Consider the following 24,165-nt stretch of genomic DNA (forward strand, 5'->3'; position numbering starts at 1 on the left):
GCGACGATTTAGGAACGCAGTTAGCGCAATGCTAATAACTGCAGAGGATACATGAGGCCGAGAGCAGCCGTGTCAAAACATCTCTGGGAGTGCAGTCGTGTGGTTTTGGCGAGTGAGAGGGGGGACTCATCCCCTCCTTAAGCAGAGACTCGAGCCCCGTTCACCCCAGTGGGAAATTCTGCCCATTTCGCCAAACTTTTATTATTTTCTATTATTTTCTATTATTTTCCCCCCTTTAGATTTACAGCAAAGTTGTGGCCATTTTATTGTTATGAGGGTCTTGTGAGTATTTTGAGCCCAAATGCGATGAGTTGATTTCAAAAATAAACAGCTTTCTTTTGAGGTTTGTTGAGACAGCGGCCCAGTCTTTCCGCACAGGTTGCTGCTGTTGCCCCGGGAGACAGGGCGGGGCGAAGCAGTTTACGAAAGACTTAAGCAGACAAGAGCTGTACCACTTTTTTGCCCCATTGGCTTGAACAGGCACGCACCATCTTAGTTTACCTTATATAGAGGCTGTGACTGAAACTGAAGGCAGCTGTGCCTTAGAAGGCAGCACTGTCCACTGTGTCAGTGCTGGTGTTTTCTGCTAACTGCATCAGCGTGGACACAAAGGATTATGGGATGTAAGGCAGCAAAGGTTACATCTATGCTGCTTTCAAAAAATGGCTGAATGGAGGAACCTCAGCAGACAGTATTTTAAACAAACATTAGATACGGACATTTCTGGGGGTCTTGCTGCCTCAGAATACTATGTGAGTAGGCAGCGTTTGTTATGTTTCAGACAGTCATAATCTTTGGTTGCACATTAGCTTGGCTGCATTAGCCTCGAGCTCCAGTAATGTCACCCCCCCCCAAAATCAGTCGTCCCCCAATATCATGCCAGCTTGGATTGTGGTTTGCTGGTCAACAGCAATGGAAGTTGATATACTGATCACCAGCAAAACCAGCATATCGCTGTTGTCGGATGAAAACCTCGTATCTCCAAAATAGTAACTTCACAGGAGAAGGAAAAACATACTTTACTTTTAATGTAAGTCAATGGAACATTTGGGCCGTTGGGTCGTTTCTTTTGGTCCATTCATAATGAAATTTACACACAGTGTAAAAGGCAACAGACATTTTCAAATTATGTCAAAAACTGAAAAATTACAAAAATGGAGATATGATATATATATTCTTCCGACGCTGGTATGGATGCTGGTATGCTGGTCAACCAGTATGACCATGCTGTGTGACCAGCTAAACCAGAACCAGACCAGCACTAGACAGGCATATCCCAGCATAAACCAGCTTAGTTCGGCATGGAATGCATGCTGGTGTGACTGTTTTTCAGCAAGGCCTTCTTTCTCTTTTTGCTAATTGCTAAACGAAAATTTGAATAAAGTTCCTGTCTTAACAGGACTTTTAAACTTTATTCTTGCAAAAAAATCACATCCAAAAATAATAATCAAAGCATCACTAACAATGTTGTAATCCTGCTTGTACAGGACATTGTCACGGAGAGTATTTGTCTTGGTTAGCTTGATGTAGCTTTCTTTGAACTGAGGTGATAACCAGTGCTACTTATACAGTGTAAGGGTACCCGTAGTGGACAAACTTTATCTCATTGTAAACATAATACACCTTTTTTTAGCAGAAAGATGAGTTACGGAAAACCTGGGCAGTCGTCTATCTGCAGTGAGGAGGCCAAAACCGGGGGACGTCCATCGTTCTAGCTGTATTAGCATCAAAGTAAACAAAAACGCCATTATAAAAAAAACTGTATTTTCTTTGAAACTCAAAGGAGTCTGGGACATTAATCTACTCACATATGAGTGAGTAAAGTGCTTTCAAAGAAGCAAAACTTAAGAAAGCAAACATGTCCTGGCTGATGGACTGCGACTGGTTAAGGGGGACGTGTGTGGGAAGTTTTGGCTGAATTATTTCTTTAAGAGCTGGACAGATAATTGTTTACATTGTCAGAAGCACAAGCTCCTCACAGAAGCCCACAAAGTTTACCCCATCACACATCACCCTGAATCATTATAAGCCAACGAGACGTCTTCTAAACGGCGGTTTGATACTTAAGCTTTATGTTGTGAAAATATTAAACCGCAAAACATCTGTCAGACTTTCAACATGTGTACACAACTCATTTTTTTATTTTAAGCGAATTTTGAATCATTCTGGAAATCAGCACCTCTGTATGCTGTGGATTTAATCTATTTTGAGTCTGTCAGCACACTCTGCTGCATAAACACACATCAGAACAAGTGCAAATGCACTGAACACTGCAATGTCGCACTGCTTATGGGATGACCGAGCTCACCTACAGCTATTGTTTTATTAGTTTATTTATTTCTTTCTTCTATAAAGTGTATCTCACTCACTGATCATTGTACTTCTTCCAAGTACCTCACAAAAGTGTCTTAAAGATGAAATTTCTTTACTTCAGACAAGAGGTGGGTGATTTGGCAAAAATATAATATCGCGATACTTCAAGAATTTATCACGATACACATTATATCACAGTGTTTATTTTTTCAAACAACTGATTAGTTGGAACAGAAAAAAAGAACCAGTTGTGCTACATTTAAAAAAATACTATGAAAAACTTACAAGGATTTTTATTTAATAATTGGCTCACTGTGTTGGACTGTATCAAGTTATACTGGACTAATTTATCTCTCTTTATGATGAAACATGCAGTTGGTCAGCGTTCTACAAATACAGACGGTATACATGATATGTTCAGAAAAGCATATTGTGCTGTATTGTGACATAATTCATCATGATAACAATACACATTGTCATATTGCCCAGCCCTACTTCAGATTTAAAGTCACCTTGCATTTAAAATTGACTTTATGTTGTTAGTTCATGTATCTGGGCACATTAAGCACAATTCATCACATTATATCATTCATTTTCGGGTCATTTAAACCAATAATATTAACCATTAACATCATGTTCTAATGTTACTTCTTCTCGTGTTCTTGCACTTTTTTCAGATGCTGTATAACAGTGTGGTTAGTTGTTTGGATCACCTGGGCTTTGTGTGCTGATGGTTTTAGTAATTACACGCACTGATGACGTCGCCTCCTCAAACAGAAATCAGCTAAACATATAGTACACAGTCGTTTGCAAAAATTGGAATGCATCTGGTCAAATGCTGATTTTCTAAGTGAAAAAATAAGTGAACACATCCTCTACAGAGAACACACTTCTGCACATTTTTAGTGCACAATCACTGTTTATTTTCTGAGCTGAATATATTGAAAAAACACTAAAAAATGAAATATACCATAACAATGTGCAAAAGTTATGAGACTTTATATTGTGTGTACTTTTTATTTTAATATGTAAAAATTCAGCGAATAAATAGAAATTGTTGCTTTCCACTTTCACAATCAATAAAACATGTAAAATGACTGGGGTTGACTGATATTTATTGTATATTTACTGTAATGATTCAAACAGTCTTAAGTGCTAAGTGGCTATGCTGTGTCTGAGTGTGTGTATTTGTTGAGTCTGGCTCCCCTCAAACGATTTCATCTCCCAAAGCAAAGACACACAGAGAACCGCAATTAATTCCGTTTTCTCCTCAAACAGTCCCCAGAGTCTGGTTAGCTAACAGCGCCAGTGTGTTTTCTTCCTCTGTCCAGGTGTGTACGGGGGTCAGGGAGAACCATAGTGCACAGACAGAAGTTTTCCGCTCGACTTTAACTGAAGTTCCAGAGTTATCGCTGGGCTGAGAGGAGAATTTCTTATCTTTTAAACCAGTGTGAATCTACAGTGTGTGTAGTTTTACAGTCTGACGGTAATAATTGTGGAGCGATTTTAATCCAGTATGAATCTGCAGTGTGTGTAGTTTTACAGTCTGACAGTAATAATTGTGGAGCGATTTTAATCCAGTGTGAATCTGCAGTGTGTGTAGTTTTACAGTCTGACGGTAATAATTGTGGAGCGATTTTAATCCAGTGTGAATCTGCAGTGTGTGTAGTTTTACAGTCTGACAGTAATAATTGTGGAGCGATTTTAATCCAGTGTGAATCTGCAGTGTGTGTAGTTTTACAGTCTGACGGTAATAATTGTGGAGCGATTTTAATCCAGTGTGAATCTGCAGTGTGTGTAGTTTTACAGTCTGACGGTAATAATTGTGGAGTGATTTTAATCCAGTATGAATCTGCAGTGTGTAGTTTTACAGTCTGACGGTAATAATTGTGGAGCGATTTTAATCCAGTATGAATCTGCAGTGTGTGTAGTTTTACAGTCTGACAGTAATAATTGTGGAGTGGTTTTAATCCAGCATGAATTTGCTAGCAGACATGGCAGCGCAACATGTTGTTATTGTTATTGAATGCTAGCTACTAGCTGCTGCTATCTAGGCCTGCCCACCACACAATGCTTTCTCTGAGACACATGAAGCCAGTAACTGCATTGTGTTGAACTGACAGCTCAACATCCACAGCTCAACATGAATTGTGTTCTCATTATGGTCTTGTGGATCATGTATTGGATATGATTTAAGAGCACATATGAAAGCTATATCTGATTAGGGCCCTCTAATGCAAACACATATAACAACCTCCACAGCTCCTGCAGTCTGTAAATCCCACATATGGATGGAAAGAAAATATCAACAACAGAGATCGTAAAGGATCCAAAGGGAATGGAAGGGATGGGTGGTCGTTTTACACTGAGGATGTTTTTTGTCATCTTTTTTGGGATGGCACCCCCCCCCCATATCCCCCCTTAAATGGTGTCCTGGGTAAAAGGGTCCGGTCTCAGACCTGTTCAAGCGTATAGAAACACACACACACACACACACACACACACACTCACACTCACACAGACACTCATATACACACACATGCATACACACACTCTATGAGAGTTTTGTGGAGCATGAAGTGGATGAGCAACTACAGGCCTCTCTGGTTAGTCATGAACTCTCTCTCTCACTCAATCTGTCTCTATTAGACTTTCTCACTCTCTAACTTTTCTCACCAAAGCTGGCTTGTTTCGCAACTTTTCTCCTCCTGGGAGGATGACATGCAGGTCAGAGCTGGAAAGAGAAGGAGTGACTGTGGGAACTTGTACACTTACAAACACACTGACAGTCAGTGTGACCTTACAGTAAAAGCCCTCTCTCTTCAAAAGGGATAAAGAGAGAGAGAGGGAGAGATGAAGTGACCCATAGACAAACAAGTGGTGAAGAAAACAAAGAAAACATCACAGGTTCATTCTGAAAGACTCTGCAAGCCTAAAATATTTGTCCAAACCTGATCGGACCTGGCTATTCACATCAGGGTTTAGTCATTCCGATGTAATTTCTCAATTCTTCGCTGCCTTAACAAAATCCTGTGCTAACTTTCCTAGTCACATTCCCAACATCTGTTAATGTAGCATTACACTTTTTTTTATTTTCATTGATGATGTAATGACAACTGTCATTGTCTCTCAACAGGGTGGATGTGGATTTTTTTCATTTGCAAATAATTTCAGACTGAATTTTGGTGGGGTACATCGGAGATCAGAGTGAATATTGTCAGGTCACATTCGGGTTCATACGGATTTCTGTTGGGCTACTGTCGGGTCTAGACAGAATTTTGTCACCTACAGTCGGGTCTAGACAGAATTTTGTCAGGCTAAATTGGAGTTCAGACTGAATTTTGTCACCTACAGTCAGGTTTAGACAGAATTCTGTCAGGCTACAGTCAGAATTTCGTTGGTGTATAATCAAGTTGATATTGTTTCTAAAGACCCTGAATCAACATTTTAAATCGTAAAGCTGACATTGTTCAGTGGCAGCACCATGACATAGCAACAGGGTTTTCTCACGGCAGTCAACGCCCTACTTTTTGAGGTCGTGAACGAACAGGTCAGTGTGGGTGGAGATGAATGGGAGGTGGATGACACTTACTGTGAAGTAGCTACTGGTAATTGATGCAGCAAAAGAGGAACAGCGAATAAGACGTTAGGATTGCAAGGCGTATAAGGTGATGTCATCGATTTGAGCAACACTGAATTATGCATCAACACTGGATGATGCATAAGTGATGACACTTGAGGAATCTGATTGGATAAAAACAGTGGTTGTGCCCTTTTAACCCCTTAAACTCCAGAGTTAGTATTTAATCATTTACATTAGGACTTGTTATTTAGCAGCTTCTATAAAATGAGTATATAAGTAGTGTAGTGTGGACCAAAATTCAGGCCCTGAGAGATTAAGGAGTTAAAAATGCGCTCTTTTGAGTGCAGCTGTTCGCTACTGGATGTGTTGCCTTTCACACTAGGGGGCAACAGAGAAGAGGCGGGCAGTAGAGACCCAGTCAAACTGTGCTCAACAGCACAAGCACCAAAGGAATTTGATGTGAATGGTGCAATACAAAAGCACTTCCCCCACACTGCGATAATGCAGATGATGATTTTGATTCTTGTAAATTATTTTTACAAGAAAAGGGAAACAGTCCTAAAACTGACTAGTGTTCAGATTCTCACTTATTCTTTGTCTTTGTTCGTTCTGTTTCTCTCTTTGTCAGTCTTTCTTTCATTCCTTCAGTTCCTTCCTTTTTCTCTTTCCATCTTTCATTCCTTCAGTTTTCTCTCTCTCTCTCTCTCTCTCTCTATCTCTCTCTCTCTCTGTCTGCCTCTTTTCTCTCTCCCTCTTTCTATCTTTCTCTCTCTTGCTCCCTCTATCTTTCTTTCTTCATTACTCTCCGCTTCCATCTCTCTGTTTAGGAAAGGACATGAGCTGTACCTATTATAAACCTCTCTCTCTCTCTCTCTCTCTCTCTGTATTCAGTCTCAGTCTGTCTTTATCCCATTAGTTCATCCTCCTCTTTTCTCCAGTGTGTTTTATTATCTCTCTCTCTCTCTCTCTCTCTCCTCCCAGCACCGCCCCACTCGGCCTTGGGGAGATTGGGTTCTGTGCCATCATCTTTTCACGGCCCCTCTTTAAAGGCAGCGGCGAGACACAGCTGTTCCAATTTCAGAATAAAGACCACCGCCCCCTGCACTTCTCCATTTCACAAGCCCGCCCCGTCGTCCCGCTCGGCTCCCTCCTTCCTCCACCTACACCCCCCACCGTGCGCCGCTTTTTCTCCTGTCACTCTTTTCCCTGAATCGGTGTTCATATTCATATTCATCCAGAAAATTATTCAGTGCATCAAACCTCAGACTGACTGAACTTTGATTTGATTGGATTATGATGGTTTTATTCAGAATTGTGCTCACATACTCAAATGTGGCTGGAGATGGAGACAGCGGCAGAATATAGACAACAAAAACAATATGGCAATGTTTTGGGGCATTAGTATGTTAGAAAATGCCTGAGTTTGGAAAATAAATCAGTGCTCCCTTCACTGGATATTATTTTTAAAAAATTTTTATTGATTATAGTTGTAATCAGTTGATCAGTTAAAAATACTGTTATTTGGCCAGTACAATGATTCAATGTGATAAAAGTTCTTTAGAGAACGATTCAATGCTCGTAAAATCTCGTAAAATGTCACCGCTGTTTGAATCAATTTGATTATTTTGGTACAATTCACAGTAACCTATAAGTCCACAGCAGAATAGAGACATTACAAGCACTACTACAAGCTTTTTTGATTGATTTTTACATTTGAAAATAGTTTGAAAATTTTATTTTGGTAAAAATAAATCAATTATTATTAAACGAATAATCGAGTTCAAAAGCAACACTACATTTTAGGTGTCAGTCTCTGGCTCCATGATTGGATTTGATTATGATTCTTTAGGAAAGACTTCGGTGCATTATAACATCTCAAATCTTACTATGAATTGAATTAAATTATACATATAAGACTCAGAAATCAGATAAAAAATATATATTGAATGCACAAACACATAACAACAGGGTTTTAAGGATGTTTAAGGTTTAGAAATAGCTGGGAATCTTGTATTTACCAACAAAAATGATCTCATATTTGGTTGGATATTATTAAAGTAGATTATAATCAAGTACAAAGACACCACTGTAATATAAACGTGTCAATCTCTCCATTCGATTCAGTTATGATTCTTAGGAAATGATTTAGCGTAATGTTAAATCTCATTGTTTGATTATTTATCAATCCAGCAGTTTTTATAGTAATGCAGTGTAAAACACAGTGGAATACAGACAACAAAGACAACACAGTAAGCTTTCCGAAGGACTTTTACATTTGAAATTAGCCTGAGAAAATAAAGAGCCCTTTACTGAATGTTAATAGGAGATTCTAATGTTCTAGCCCTAACAGCTCCAGTAAAGTAGATAAATGGGGTATAGCAGGGAAGACGCCGAGAGGGCCCAGAGGCCGGACACCTCCTGAAAGGAGCGGTTTGGATGCTCAATTGGTGCCCAAACCAGCTGTCGTTACAGATGCGTTTCCTCCGTTCCTGTACAAGCAGCACTGGGATTACCGCGCTGTCCCAGCTGATGCATAATACATGACCAGTGCTGATTAACTGGGCTTTAAAAGTGGCAGGTTCTGCAGAGTGTCGGGGGATAAAGCAGGGACCGTGAGGACGTTTCATACAGGAACAAAGCTTAATCGAGCTAATGTGGCTTAATCAATCAGTCAGATTCTTCATATCACTCCTTCAGTGCAGGAGAGACTGTCCTGTTCTGCACTTTGTTTGTGTAGATCAGTGATTATACAGATTAAAAGAGGAAATCAGAGGCGTTAATCTGCAAAATTATCATTTAAGTTAAACTTTCAGTTAAAATTCACACCTCAGATGACCAGCGGCATCTCCTGGAATGAGTTTAATGCTCTTATCTTTGAAAATTGAGGAGTTGGTATCATGGAAAAACACATTTTCCTCACTTTTTTCAAAATTATAGATTACAAATTATGTAAATGTTCAAGTTTCAAAACATACACATTTAGTAAAAAAGGTTCTTTGACTCATAACAATAGCAGAACCCTTTTTTGGTGCTTTTTAAAAAGAGTTCTTTTATGGTTTTGTGTCATAGAGAAGAACTACGTAAACGTTCAAGTTTCAAAAAATACACTACTGGTAAAAAAGGGTTCTTTAACTCATAACAATAGGAGAACCCTCTTTTGTCCCTTTTCAAAAAGGCTCTTTAAAGAACCATATGGTTTTGTGTCATAGAGAAGAACTACATGAACATTCAAGTTTCAGAAAATACACTATTAGTAAAAAGAGTTCTTTGACTCATAACAATAGGGGAACCCTTTTTTGGTGCTTCTTAAAAAGGGTTCTTTAAAGAACCATATGGTTTTGCATCATAGAGAAGAACCATATATACTTTCTAATGGTGTACATGAGTGCTCGTGGTTCTATACAAATCCACTGCCTTTACTAAAGAACCCTTGAAGAGGAGCACTGTTTTTGTGATGTCACAAAAAATCGAACACAATTTGCAGACAAGCCACCTGCGCAAACCACAGCAGTTTAGCTCCGCCCATCCGCGTTGAAGTTACAAAGAGTGTTTCACCTGAATGAGACGTAACGAAGGGCAGCCAATCAGAGCATACGTCATTTACATACCTCAGTCTAAAAGACTAAAAGAGTAACCAAAACATGACAGATGCTTTGACGTAGCGCAAGCTGGCTTCTAGGGTCGCTATAGCGACACCCAAGCCTGTCAAAGCAGCTGGGTATTGCCAGCATGCTTAGTAGACAAGCTGTTCAGTCTCACACAAAAATGCTTCACTTACATAAACATAAACGTAAACGTATATGATACATTATCGCCTTTTCATTGCAACAGAGCAGGTGAAGCAGATCGCTCTCTACGTTTAGCTGATGAGGCTGTTGGAATAACAGTAGATCCTGCTCTGATTGGTCCTCTATCGCCCCCTTGAGTACTGAGTGTTTTAGCTGCCACAGTTACGTAAGAACGTACGGTGTGTTTGTACAGAACGGGTCGTGTGTTAGCGATACGTTGGCCCAGCACTGTCATTTGTGTTTGCATACTTGCATTGAGTATTGCGGCGTCCGCCACGGGCTGCACTGCTATGAGAAGCTTAGGTGTGGCCATGCAAAGCGGCTCTCGGGAGGCGCCACGCTCCTGGTGTAAAAAGGTACTGCAGCTGCTGTTACTGTTGTTGTTGTTGATGTTAACAGTGTAGTTGTGTTGTTTGGAGTAATTATGACTGAGGAGGGTCTGTTTACAGTGTCCACCCTCCATGGATGTCGTGTCCTCCAACGTTACCTCTCCCTGGTTTCATGTTGAGTAGCCTTTCTTGCTGTCTGAAGTGCCTGTTCAGAATAAAGCATTCGTGCTGTTTTCCATGTTTTCTTCTATACCACAGTATGTTTCTGGCCTAAGAGATGAAGAGAGATGGGAAAAACGGTCATCCCTGCTGAAAAAGGGTCAAAACCTAATTGTTTTGCTTTCTAATGGGAATTGGCTAAATGGTTTCCAATGGAGACCACTGTTTTTTTCTTGTAGAACATCTTTAGATCCCATTAGGAAACTATCAAATTCATTTAGAATCGGTCACTGGTCACCTGTTAAGCCATTAGGGTCCTTTACATTGTGATATCAACCCATCAAAAAAAAGCCAAAACACGTTACAAAACCATCAGGAACCAACAGAATCTCTTAATGGTTTCTATGTTTATTTTTTTCAGCAGGGATGTACAAGCTGAATTAAGGCAGACACAAGGCAAACACACTTCATAAAGAGATCACAGAAGAAAAAATAGATCAATAGTGGAAGAATATGTGTAATATGGGCCCTTTAAAGCCGTTTTTCAGAACAGCACGCTCCTCCTTTCTGTAGCAGCGGGGCGCGACTTTAATCGATAGCCCCGCCCACTCGTGAATATTCACGCTCTCCGGAGGCGCCCCGCCCCCCGCTGCTGAGAACGGGGCCGTTATAGACAGAACGCTCGCGTGCTCTCACAATCGAAGCGCAGCTCGCGAGCTCCGTCGGTACGGTCGAACGCAGCGCACCGAACAAAAACGTCATAATTAGCAACAACAACAACAATAACACATCAAAGAACATCAGCAGGAAAAAAGAACGCGTTTGGAACGTTCAACAACAAAAAGAACGGAAAGAACGTCTTTAGAACGAAGGAGCATAAAAAAAACAAGAACAACAACGAAAAAAGAAAAAGAGGCTCGCGGAGGAAAAACAGAAAAAGGGGCTTTTCCCATCTGCGCGCGCCTGTACGTTATTCAGGATTTTTCCCTCGTCTGCACTCGTGCATGTGCAGAGCTGGAAGAAGGGGCGCGTGGAGCCGGGGTTGTGTATGAAGAGCCGCGCGCGCACCAGCTGAACTCGTAGTTTGTGGCCGCACGCAGTGGAGAGTGCACGCAGGGGCGGCATGGCCGGGACTCGGAGGCTGGGGCTCGCGATGGCGCTCCTGCATCTGCTCCTGCACTGCTTCTGGATCCAGGTACGGCGCTTTACTTTCCCATGCACGAGCCTTCCGTTTGCTGTGTGCGCGCGCTCTGTTTGTGCTCTTTTGACTTGCTGCGTTAGTTTTTAGACTTTTGTGAAGGAGCTCAGCGCAGATTTGATTTTTTTTGCCAATGTAAAAAAAATGGATGTAACCTTAGCTTCTCGTGCGTGGACCGAAAGGGCTTCGAAGCACGCGCCTAGATCACTTCAGTTCACTTTTTCACTCTAGTTTTTGTTCAGTTTAGATTGACAGAAGCGATGCGCGCTGACTTCAACTTCTTATTTGCCAGCTTTTTGTTTGAATTTTCCCGTTCCACCTTAAGTGGTGCTGCGTCAGCATTTAACTGCTGCACCATTTAAGGTGGACCTGGACATTTCGAACAAGAAGCCTGTAAACGTGCCAGTTTAGCCAACTGAGCCACTTACAGCACCACTTTTATGTATTGGTTTGGTGTTTTTGGACAGCAGCAGTTTTTGCACGAGCTTTTGCACAAAACGTAATTTTTGACAACTTTTGATAAAGCGCGAGGCTTGATTTTCACCACACATTGTCTAGTTTTAGCGATGCAATGCTTTGCACTGTCCAAAAAAACAAGCACGAGCTAAACTAACTTTGCACGAGCTTGGCTTGCGTGTCATTTCTGTGCATTTAGCAGTGTTTTGCGTATTTATTTATGTGTGTGTTTCCGCAGAGCTCCGGAGCCTCTGGCCATTTCGAGCTGCAGCTGCTGTCCGTGCACAACGCGCGAGGCGAGCTGCAGAGCGGCGCGTGCTGCAACGGCGGCGCGCGCGACCCGGCGACGGAGGTGTGCGCACGGGACGAGTGCGACACGTATTTCCGCGCGTGCCTGAAGGAGTACCAGTCGCGCGTGTCCGCCGGAGGACCGTGCAGCTTCGGCAGCGGCTTCACGGCCGTGCTCGGGGGGAACAGCGTGACGCTGGCCGGGGAGAGCCGCGCGCGCATCGTGCTGCCCTTCAGCTTCGCCTGGCCGGTGAGTTGAGTGTGGAAGGGGGAAAAATACAAATAAAACTGTCCACTCAAGAGGAGTGCGTTTCATACGGGGCATCAGCACGGCTGGGTGTACCACATGGGTGACCAGGGTGACTGCTAGGGGGCACCTAATGTCCAGGGGCACCAGTGTGTTACCACGCTAGTCAGTCTAAGTGAAATAGTCCAGCTGTAAATATGTCTAAACCTTCATGCCCTGCCTTGAATGTGGAAGACAAGCCTGAGAGTAAAACACAGATAATGGCATTTTATTCTATTTGCATTGTGACTTTAGAACCGACGGCCCCTCATCTGCACATCTGGCTGATCTTAGGTCTTCGGTTATTATCAGTGAATAAGCAGTGTGTGTGATAGGGAGTCTGGTATGTTAGATGGGGCACCATAACTCTAATGCCCAGGGGCACCAAAGGGTCTTAATCCGGCTCTGGGCGTCACAGGGTCACGAGGTGCTGCGGTGCGAGGCTCGTTCGGTGAATGGATTGGTGCTCCGGTTCAATTCCGGCGCATTCCTGATAGCTGAGGTGATCGTGTTTGGTTCTACTGCGCGTGTCCGGTCAGGGCTGCCAACCAGGGGGGTTAGCACAGCAGCACACGCTGTGCCAGGGTTTGAGAGATTGTTGTTCATAAGTACACTCATCAGCCATGGCATTAAAGCACCTCCTTGTTTCTACACTCATTGTCCATTTTATCAGCTCCACTTACTGTATAGGTGCACTTTGCAGTTCTACAGTTACAGACTGTAGTCCAACTGTTTCTCTGCATACTTTGTTACCCTGTTCTTCAGTGGTCAGGACCCCCATGGACCCCCACAGAGCAGGTATTATTTGGGTGGTGGATCATTCTCAGCAGTGACACTTATGTGGTGGTGGTGTGTTAATGTGTGTTGTGCTGGTACGAGTGGATCAGACACAGCAGTGCTGCTGGAGTTTTTAAACACTGTGTCCACTCACTGTCCACTCTATTAGACACTCCTACCTTGTCAGTCCACCTTGTAGATGTGCAGTCAGAGACGATAGCTCATCTGCTGCTGCACAGTTTGTGTTGGTCATCCTCTAGTCCTTCATCAGTGGTCACAGGACGCTGCCCACAGGACGCTGTTGGCTGGATATTTTTGGTTGGTGGGCTGTTCTCAGTCCAGCAGCGACACTGAGGGGTTTAAATGGACAGTGAATGTGAATGTTATGGCTGATTGGTGTGTATGTATGTATGAGTGTCTCTGTGCTCATGTCAGTATGAATATGCATGTATGACCAGAACAGGGTATCATTCAGGGCCTTCTATTAAAGGGGAATTCCACCATTTTTTTTCGAAATTTCTGCATAATTAAGCCACTGTGGTGTGAACAATGTCAATCACTTGTATAGAGATGCAGATTTCTTTACAGTGGTGCTGAAAGGAACCAGCAGTCACAATGTCTACTGTACAAATATATAGGCATTTAATGTACTGTCTAGTTGTTATATGTGATATTGATGATGGTAATCATCAACAAATAGTGAGAAATAAAGCTTTTCGGGGGGATTATTTGACCCCATCCTGCATGTACTTCTCCATCATGAATGGATTTTTAAAAAACTGGATGTGAATTTAGGTCAAAACCTTCTCTTTGTACAACATAGTAACTTTCTGTGAGAGAACTTTTAGAGGGAGCTATCACCAACTCTGTGAACAGCTCTGACTCTCTAAGTTTCTCAAGAACCAGGCATTTTACATCACACTACTCTGAATGTTAACAGAAATGTTGGAAAACTGGTGGAATTCCCCTGCGAATGACAAACCAAAAGTGGGCGTGGCTTAAAGCAGAATTGAGTGCTGGATTCTGGAAGTGGGTTTATTTATTACATTGACTGTATTGGATTACAGACTGAAGTGCTGACGTTAATAACATGAAGTTTAACAGCCAGTCGGCAGTCAGGATTTTGGAACGAGCATGCTTATTGGCTCACTGATGCAGACCAACTACTTAGGTATTTAAATTTGGAACTGAATGATGTTCAACACTCCCATAAAAGAACTGAATTTCGATACCCAGCCCTGGATACGACTGCATGCACGAGTGAATGTAATTGAGTGGAGTTGAGTGTCGGTTGGTCTCTCTGCACTGTTTTAGATCAAAGGGCAGAAACAATGAGGCCATAAAATCTCTTCAGTTTATCAGCCTCTAAATTCTCTCCCACATTCAGCTACTGTTACGCACACAAAGGCTGCAGGAAAGCAGCTTTACTGATTCCAAACAGACACAATTAGCCCCAAACACTTCCACTGCTGATAACCTCAGCTCTGTCTCTGTATCTGTGCTGTTTGTGTTTTCTATCTGAATTCCTCGTATGTGTCAAGATCAGGGCTGCACAAGATATGCATCGTCACTGTCGTAAGAAAACAGCTTCTCACACTTTAATAGTGAAACATTTCTTTTGGTCAGTTTATCACAAAGCGATCACAGTGTGAAGAGCAGTTGGTGTTGTTTAGTAATGCATTTAACAGGACTGTGTAACGGTACGACATATCACACCGTATCTCGTTGTGTCGTATCTTATCGTGTTGTGTCATATTATATAGTGACTAGCATTTTAGCTTGAGGCTAACATGTTAACTTGGGGCTAACATTAGCATGTATTAGAGCATAAGAGCAACTTTTGTATCAAATACTGAATTTTTACAGTGTCTTAGACTGAGCTAAACCCACCTAAGACTGAGCTAAACCTGCCTAAGACTGAGCTAAACCCACCTAAGACTGAGCTAAACCTGCCTATGACTGAGCTAAACCTGCCTATGACTGAGCTAAACTTGTCTAAGGCTGAGCTAAACCCAGCTAAGACTGAGCTAATCTTGGCTATGACTAAGCTCAACTTGGCTAAGGCTGAGCTAAACCCTGAGCCAAGCCTGGCTATGATGGAGTTAAGTCTGTCTATAACTGAGCTAAACCTGGCTTTGACTGAGATAGACTTGGCTATGACTGAGCTAAACATGGCTAAGGCTGAGCTAAACCCAGCTATGACTGAGCTAGACTTGGCTATGAGTGAGCTCAATTTGTCTAAGGCTGAGCTAAACCTGGTTATGACTGAGCTAAACTTGGCTATGACTGAGCTAAATTCAGCTATGACTAAGCTAAACCCAGCATCACTGAGCTCAAACCGGCTATGACTGAGCTAAGCCTGGCTATGACTGAGCGAAACCCGTCTATGACTGAGCTAAACTTGGCCAAGACTGAAATAAACCTGGTTATGACAGAGCTAAGCCTGACTATGACTGAGCTAAACTGGGCTCAACCCAGCTGAGCCTTCAGTGCAGCTTTTATAATATGATAACTTGAAAAAACAACTCAAAAGCAAACGACTCATAACCACTTTACTCGTGACAGAAGTGACTCAAAAAGCTGTATTTCAGTCATTCTGTTAATCTAATAATATGGCTGTATTGAACTGCGGTTTTATCATTGTGCTTAAAATTATGGTTAAGACATAAAGATTATTGTGTATGAGTGATTTTGAGACTTTGGAGTATTTAAGTTCTCATTTGGAAACACCAGTAAGTATTCAGAGCCTGTAAATGCTGTTCAGGTCAGCTTTAGTATGTTGCAATTGCAGTATATAGCATAAAAACTGTAATATGGTATTTTATCTACATCGAACAGCCCAGCACACACACACACATACATACAGAAGATTCCTTGACTGTGTGGGAGTCAGGCAATTGTTTTTTTTTGTTTTTTTCTCAGTCCACACCCCTGAATGGCATGATTGTTCGCCATGTGTGTTTACTTTCGCCACCCCAAGGGTTTAGCTGTCAATACCGGGTCACGCAGAGTCATGCCGATAGTCCAATTAGCCTCAGTTACCGGGGCAGCCGTCCTTCAGACATCTCACACGCTCTCCGCCCGTCTCATAGTCTAGACCGACTCCAGAGTCCGTCCTGAATGGAGAGTAATTAGACATTGTCATCTTGCATGCTTTCTTTTCCCTTAAATCTCTACCTAGCAATACTTCAACCAGGCAGTGCCGATCCAGCCCAGTACAATGAGCTCTGGCCACAAAGGAGGAGCTTAGAAAGGAACACAGGGGGCTCATGAATGGGTTTGTGTGTGTGTTTAGATGGTTGTGTAGTTTTTTGCATCATCAGCAGCGCTCAAGGCGTCCCTAGTCCGTCCGGTGGGTTGCTGGTGGATGTTTAAGGCGGCTGCTGAGCAACCAGTCTCCAGCTGAGACCACTGTTTTTTATTAATCGCTGCTGGATGTTCTGGTTGGGGACTGTGAATCAGAATTATTGGCCTGGTTTACTTGAATGTATGAGGAATTTTTGGTCCTATTTTGTTTCTCATTGCTGTTTTGATAGAATGCATTGGCAAACATGGCCTAGGAAATGTCTGAAAATCAGCTGCAGGCGCCGTTTGCCTGTTTACTGCCTGACATCATGATATGTTTCTTTATCTGATTATATAAAAACGCAGTTTAGCATCACGTTTTAACTTTTAACTCATTTCTAATCAGTCCATTGGTTGCTGCTGTCTTCTTTTGTGTTTTATAGCTGTGGCTGCAAAAGTGAAAAAATATGGCTTCGTTTTATTTGCACATTACGGAGCCTTGCTGGTGACGTCACATATAAATAAAAATAAGGCGTGGCCACACCTTATTAATGCGTGGGAATGAGATCCTAATGCGTGGCCACGGCTTAGTAAGGCATGGGGATGAGATCGTACCTTACTAAGTCGTGGCCACGCATTAGGATCTCGTTCCAGCGCCTTACTAAGTTGTGGCCACGCATTAGGATCTCGTTCCAGCACCTTACTAAGTTGTGGCCACGCATTAGGATCTTGTTCCAGCACTTTACTAAGTTGTGGCCACACATTAGGATCTCATTCCCACGCCTTACTAAGTCATGGCCACTCATTATTTTTATTTATAGAGGATGTTACCAGCGGGGCTCCGTATGCACATATATATTGTTCTGTTGGTAAATGCATTTCTATTATAATTTATTGCATTTTGTTATTGTGTATAGGCAAAATATTTTTTTTAAGCCACTGTAAAAAGTTTGCATGGAGTTTTGATGAATTTAGTTGTTATTTGCTGTTTATATCAATTGTTTTTATTCTGTATGTCTAAATTAGCACAACAATAGATGAAAATCCAGCTGTTGTCACCTAAAATCTGTTTGATTTTCACTTTAGCCTGGTAGTTTCACTCCAGAACTAAATAAGCCAAACATATGTTTGCTAATCGTCTATATTTAGGGTTAAGGAAAGTTTAGTATGTTTGATTTTTCATCAGTTCGTTTCTTTAGTGGACGCTGTAACCACAACCATGTAACCACAATTGTTGCAAAGTGGGCATGAGACAAGTGGTGGGTAGTTGGTGAAGTTATTTAGTCATAAGGCACTGGAGTTGGTTCAGGGAGTTGCCTTCAGTCTGATTTTTATGATGTTTTGAACAGATTTCTGAAAAATGAAGATTAGTATCACTGTTGCACGGTTGACTGTCTACACTCGAGCCGAGAGGCAGCGCGAGAGTGAGCTGTCGATTGGTGCCAATTGTTTGCGAGCTTTGATGTTCAAGCATAATTAATAGAATGTGATCCTCCACCAGGCGCATTGTGACATGGTGACAGTTCTGCACTGTGATGTCTCAGTGTCATTATGCATTGTGACGCTCATGATTGATTTGCTTCGTGTTGAGCAGTAAAAAGCCTCTGTTGCTGATTGGGAGCAGATGTACAGGCTTTGTTTAACTGGCTGATGATTTTTGAGTTTGGTGACTGAAAATGCATGACCTAGAAGTCAGTATGTAAACAATGTCTTTGTTCTTCATATAAAGAGAATAAGTATCCAAAAAAAGTACTTTTTAGAAGTACTTGGAGTTTTTGTGGACAGCAACAATGTGTGTGTGTGCAGAGGGTGGGGAAAGAGTCAAGCAGGAGTGTGTTAACCTTTGGAGTCGTCGTAGAAGTTTTTGAGAATTGAGAATAAACTAGACGGACTCGTGCACTTTTGAAAAGAAGGTTAGATTTATTTCGAGACGTCTCCATACAGAGATGTTCACCGACCACCAGTAAGGTTTAGAGTGGGAGTATTAGGGGTGCCGAGCATTTTTGACTGAAAATGTTTAAAAAAAAAAAAAAAGTCACTTTTGGTTTTTCGGCTGAAAAAGTAAAATGGCTAAAAGTTTTGATCCATAAAAATAACAATTAAGCAAGTCTACAGTGAAGTGTCAAAATCTGTTACTTTACAAATAAATTTAATGGTAATAAAAATGAGAAACACTGATTCAAAACAGTTTGTTCTTGGCTCCCGAGTGGCGCAACCTATCATCAGTAGATCGCGAGTTCGATCCCTGGTAATGCTACAGCCATCACTCTCTCTGGGTGGGTAGGATAGCTCCCCCATCACTCAGCGCAATGCTAATTAGCGCAGGCGTCTGTTAGCTGATGTAACAGATCTGGCGGTTGGCGCTTTCCTCCGAGCACGTTCGGCTGTCCAATGCCGAATGTGCAGTTTGAAAACATGTGGTGGAGCTTCACAGGTCTCGGAGGAAGCCTGTGCTCGCCTTCGCCCTCCTAGCCCTGGCAGTATCGGGTGACTGGGGGAGTCCTAACTAGTGGATGGAATTGGAGACGACTAAATTGGTGAGAAAACTGGGGAAAAATCTGTTGTTTCTTTCACTCTCCTGTGCTCCTCTGTTCAAACAGCCTGAGCAGCAGCGGATCAACAGCGAACACACACGCTGTTTAACAGTTTCTATGAGGGCGGTTATAATCACTGCTCGAGTGTCCAGAGCGAAATCACCCATGACCTTCTCCACTACAGGTTTGACAGCACTTGAAAATGTGACATCCCGCTGAATACACAGAATACAGCAAAACAGCCGAAGCAGAAAGGAAAGTTCCTGCCACCTGTCTTCGCCGTCTGTCTTCGAAATTCACAAACGACTGTAAAAGTGCAAATTATAACTAATAAAATTTCAGTGCTGTGGATGACCGACCATTTTCTCTTGCCTTGCCTAGCGTGTCCTTAACTTCGGTTTCAGTTTTGTCTGTGCATCACTATTTCTCTCTTTGATTGAGAGCACTGCTGTGTATGTTTCCTCCCTTCTGGATATTCCGTTCATCGTGTCTTTGGTTTTGCTGTTATTTGATTTGTGGAAGTGGCTGACGGCACTCCGGTATTTGTTTTTCTGTCTGTCTGTGAGTCCGGTCTTCTTTCCTGTGTGTGTGTTAGTGGTAAACAGTAGCTCCGGGCGTGCGGCCGGGCAGATTAGGGTGAATAAAGACTTGTGGGTCCCACACTGGCTGCAGCAGGAAGCTCCGCTGTGGGAAAAGACAATGTGCTGAAGAGGCTGTAATATGGGTTGCTGGCTAAAGCCTCCGGGGCGAGACGGTAACACAGAGTTCACTGGACTGTGTGTGTGAATTCAGGAGACAGTTTAGGCCTGAGCTTTCCAGCTACACTAATACCACTGTTCTTTACTCCATTTCTGTGTGTGTGTGTGTGTTTGTGGGTAGCTTACTTCCCCCGTCCTTTTTTTCAATCTCTGTTTCTCTGTCATTCAATCTCGCAGAGAATATAATTGTGATAAAGCCTTGTATAATTAAGTTAGTATGTCTTGTTTAATAAAATGCTGCTCTTCTTTACATATAAGTAGGCTAAACCTGCTTAAGCTGGTAAAGCTAACGTAGGTTTCCTCTCTTATTCGTATAAGTAGACTAAGTAGCTTGCATCACTGTATATGTGGACGAATACTAAAGTAAATAATGATAGGTAATGTAGTTTTTCGCTAAAATGAATAGGCTAAAAATGAATGAAGCTAGTAAACTAGTGAAGATGATCAATTTTCCTCTGATCGCCATGTAAACAGGCTAAACTCGTAAAGCTAGCAAACTAGCAAAGCTTTCCTCTCCTCACCGTATATGTAGCAAAGCTAGTAATGCTAGTAATGCAGTTTTCTTTTCTCTCTAGGCTCAAAGTAATGAAGCTGGCAACCTAGTAAAGCTAGTTAATCTCTCGGTCTGCTAAAATTAGTAAAGCTAATAAACTAATAAAGCTTTCCTCTCCTCACTGTATATATGTAGCAATGCTAGTAACGCAGTTTTCTTTTCTCTCTAGGCTCAAAGTAATGAAGCTGGCAACCTAGTAAAGCTAGTTAAGCTCTCCTCTCATCTGTAGGCTAAAACTAGTAAAGCTAGTAAACTAGTAAATCTTTTGTCTCCTCTCAATATATGTAGATTAATAGAAGTAAAGCCAGAAAAGCTAAGCTTGTTTTCTTTTCTTTTCATGCAAGCAGGCTATAGCTAGAAAAATAGCTAATAAACTAGTGAATCTAGTATACGTTTCCCATCTTCTCTACTAATAACGCCTATATGGAAAATGAATATACAATAATATATGTAATGTTTATATATGTGTAATATTTAAAACCTGTATTTATCAAATGCATTTGAAAACGTATGAAAACGGCCTCTGTATTTATCTGTAGGGGTAATAAAGCTAGTAGTAGATAGGTAGTAAACATAAACTGGTCAAGCTGCTGTAATGCCAGCTACTAAACTAGTAAACTAGGAAACCCAGCGTAGGTCCCCTCTTTAACGTGTAGACAAAGCTGACTAGTAAAGTCACGCTCTTAAAAAAGATGTCTCTTCAAGGGTTCTGTATAGCACCAGAAAGGGTTCTTGTCTTGACAATATCAAGCTTATAACAATAGTAGAACCCTTTTTGGTGCTATATAGAACCGTTCTCAAAAAAGTTCTGTATAGAACCGCACACGACACCCTCTTCATCAATCTGAAGAACGATTTCGCCATGCAAAGAACCATTTAAGCATGAAATGGTCCTATTCAGAACTCATGTACTAGTACAGCTCTTACTGCTGCTTCACGAAACGCCGCTCCTGTAAAGTCCTTTTAAAATTCTTTAAAAACTTTGATTTTAGTTTTTTTTTTATTTTTTCATTTATTGAAGCTGGAGATGCTTCTCTCTGTCGGCTCCTCGCTTCCTAAAACAAAACGAAACAATAGCATAAGTTTTACTTCAGACCACACTGGCTTTTTTAACATGTGTATCTTCAGCTATTCAACTCATTTAAACCCAATACTTACATTTAAAAGCGTCTCCTCTGCCGCCGCTCGCTCCTCTGCTGGCGCCGCCATGTTCTCGAATCCTCCCCGGCACTCAATGAACCTTTCCATGGAATAGAAAGACACATTTCTTGGCTGCATATGGAGCTTTCGAAACAGGACAGCCTAGTTGTGCCACTGTGACGCAATCGGCCTTCAAATGCAGCCTCCGAAGGACGCAGCCCCTGAAATGGGACACAGCTTGTGAGCCATGTTAGCTTTTAGCACAGGACTTCACAAACGGCAGAGAGAGTGTGTGTGTGTGTGTGTGTGTGTGTGTGTGTGTGTGTGTGTGTGGAGTGTGCTCGTTGGCAAGAGACAGACTGACATATCCCATCTGAAGTATTTCATTGAGTCGTGCTACGCTGAGCTAGAACGTGTGAGAGGTGGAGAGAGTGTGTGAAGAGAGGAGAGAAGGGCTACACACACACACACACACACACACACACACACTCTGGCCCTGCTGCACAAAACACTCGCATTCTTTCTGAAGTCTCTCACACACACTGCGCTGTGTGGGTTGTTATCTGATATTGGTGAGAGAGAGACAGTGGCATTAAGGGTGACAAAAGCCTTCAAAGGGGGGCCGCGCTGAAGGAAAACCCCCAGCACACGCCCTTCAAAGCTCTACGGCAGCATGTCCCAAACTTTTTTTTGTGGTCCCCTTTTTTTGAGCCCCCTTCAGTCTAAACTATCTGCTTTAAGTACCACTTGAAATTTGAAGTAGGTTAACGTTAAAAGGGAATTTCACTGATTTATCAGCGTTTTCTGCAGAATTCAGGGGTTGAGATGTAAACAGTCATTCAGAGTCTGATCTGATATCTGACGTCTGCAACACATACAGCTGCTGTGTTTACCGTCCAGAACCACCCACACGAGTCTCCTGAGTTTAGTATGTAGTGATGATGGTAGAATAGTGGAAAATCTTTTTAATATTATATTTTAAAAAATAGATCAAACTCTTTTAGTTAGTTAGTCTGTTAGTTTTCAGTGGCCCATTAATAGTTGTTTTATTTATTTATTTATTTATTTTTTGGGAGGGGGGGGATCCTGTTGGGTTTGTTTCTCTCTGAGTGAGTGAGCTTGTTAACATGCTTTAGAGGATCATTAAGAGATTAAAATGATTAGTTTGTGAGAGAGAGAGGGAGAAAGAGAGAGAGAGAGAGACTAGTAACAATCCTTGTGGGAAGAGAGAGAGTGTTGGGGTGATGGGGTGAAATGTTTTAATCTCTCTCTCCCTTTTCACTCTCTCTCTCTTTGTCTCTCTCCCCTTCTTTCTTTCTTACTTTCTTTCTTTCTTTCTTTCTCCCTTCCTTTCTTTCTTCCTTCCTTTCTTTCTTTCTTTCTTTCTTTCTTTCTCCCTTTCTTTCTTTCTTTCTTTCTCCCTTTCTTTCTTTCTTTCTCCCTTTCTTTCTTTCTTTCCTTCTCGCCCTCTTTGTCTTTGTTTTTCTCTCTCTATCTCTGTCTCTCACTCTTTCTTTCTTTGCATTTCTGTATTTCTTTCAATTTTTGTCTTTTAATCTTTTTTCTTTTTCTCCCACTTTCTTTATTTTCTCTCTGTCGTCTCTCTCTCTCTTTCTCTTTCTTTCTTTCTTTCTTTCTTTCTTTCTTTCTCACCCTCTATGTCTTTGCTTTTCTCTCTCGATCTCTCTATCTGTCTTTCTTTTTTTTTGCATTTGTATATTTCTTTCTTTCAGTTTTTGTCTTTTGATCTTTTTTCTTTTTCTCTCACTTTCTTTATTTTCTCCCTGTCTTCTCTCTCTCTCTCTCTCTCTCTCTCTCTCTCTCTCTTTCTCATTCTCATTCTCTCTATCTCTGTTCTCTCTCAGATCAAAGCACGGAGTTGTGCAACATACAGCATTAAAGATGATAAGTACTAATAAAACTATAATTATAATCAATATAATAACTAATTCTCTCTCCTTCTCTCTCTCTCCCTCTCTCTCTCTCTCTCTCTCTCTCTCTCTCAGAGGTCGTACACATTGATCCTGGAGGCCATGGACTTCAACAATGACTCCAGCACCGGGAGTGAGTAGAGTTTTTTCATTGTTTGTGTTTCTCTTTCCTGCTATCAGTTCCTCTCTCAATCTCTCTCTCTCTCTTTCTCTCTCTCTTTCTCTCTTCTCTCACACTCACATTATCATTGAGTAAACAGTCTGGGAATGAGAAAGCATGATCAAAATGGTGAGACGGGCATGAACAGGAAAAGAAAGAAACGACAGACTGTTGATACAGTGTGTGTGTGTGTGTGTGTGTGTGTGTGTGTGTGTGTTGAATGCTTATAAAACTGTTTTTTTAATGGCTGACGACTAAGAGCAGGTGCAGTGAATTAATAACGGGATGGAGTGTGACTTTCCACACTCTCTCACTCACAAACTGGAAAAATGTGGGAAATAAAAATCAAAATAATTAATCAGGATGATTTTTTTGGACATTATTACTTACACTTCTATTATACTTATGTTATATTATTATTACACGTTTGTACTCGTATATTTACCAAGAGAATTATGGTACATTTAATTTGTTTTGTATTTGAGGCAAAATACTACAAACCCCATAATTCTTTGCAACATTGACATACACTCACAAACAATGAAGACTGTGTGGGGTGGCTGGTCTTTGTAGTGAAATTCGAGTGAGTGTTTGAAGTCCATCCAAACATCACCAAGTTACTCTGAC

The 24,165-nt window shown here is 41.6% G+C and overlaps 1 protein-coding gene across 1 annotated transcript in view; it reads left to right on the plus strand.

Annotated features, from left to right (window-relative positions):
* Positions 1-10,871: 10,871 nt before the first annotated feature.
* jag1a (jagged canonical Notch ligand 1a) overlaps positions 10,872-24,165 on the plus strand; it is a 47,534-nt gene continuing 34,240 nt past the window's right edge. The window contains exons 1-3 of the mRNA XM_036557142.1: positions 10,872-11,367; positions 12,065-12,364; positions 23,454-23,511. Of these exons, the coding sequence (XP_036413035.1) occupies positions 11,296-11,367; positions 12,065-12,364; positions 23,454-23,511 (430 nt within the window). The 5' untranslated portion in view covers positions 10,872-11,295. The remainder of the gene's footprint in view (positions 11,368-12,064; positions 12,365-23,453; positions 23,512-24,165) is intronic.

The sequence above is a fragment of the Colossoma macropomum genome, unplaced genomic scaffold (genome assembly GCF_904425465.1).
Source record: "Colossoma macropomum unplaced genomic scaffold, Colossoma_macropomum, whole genome shotgun sequence".
NCBI lineage: Eukaryota > Metazoa > Chordata > Actinopteri > Characiformes > Serrasalmidae > Colossoma > Colossoma macropomum.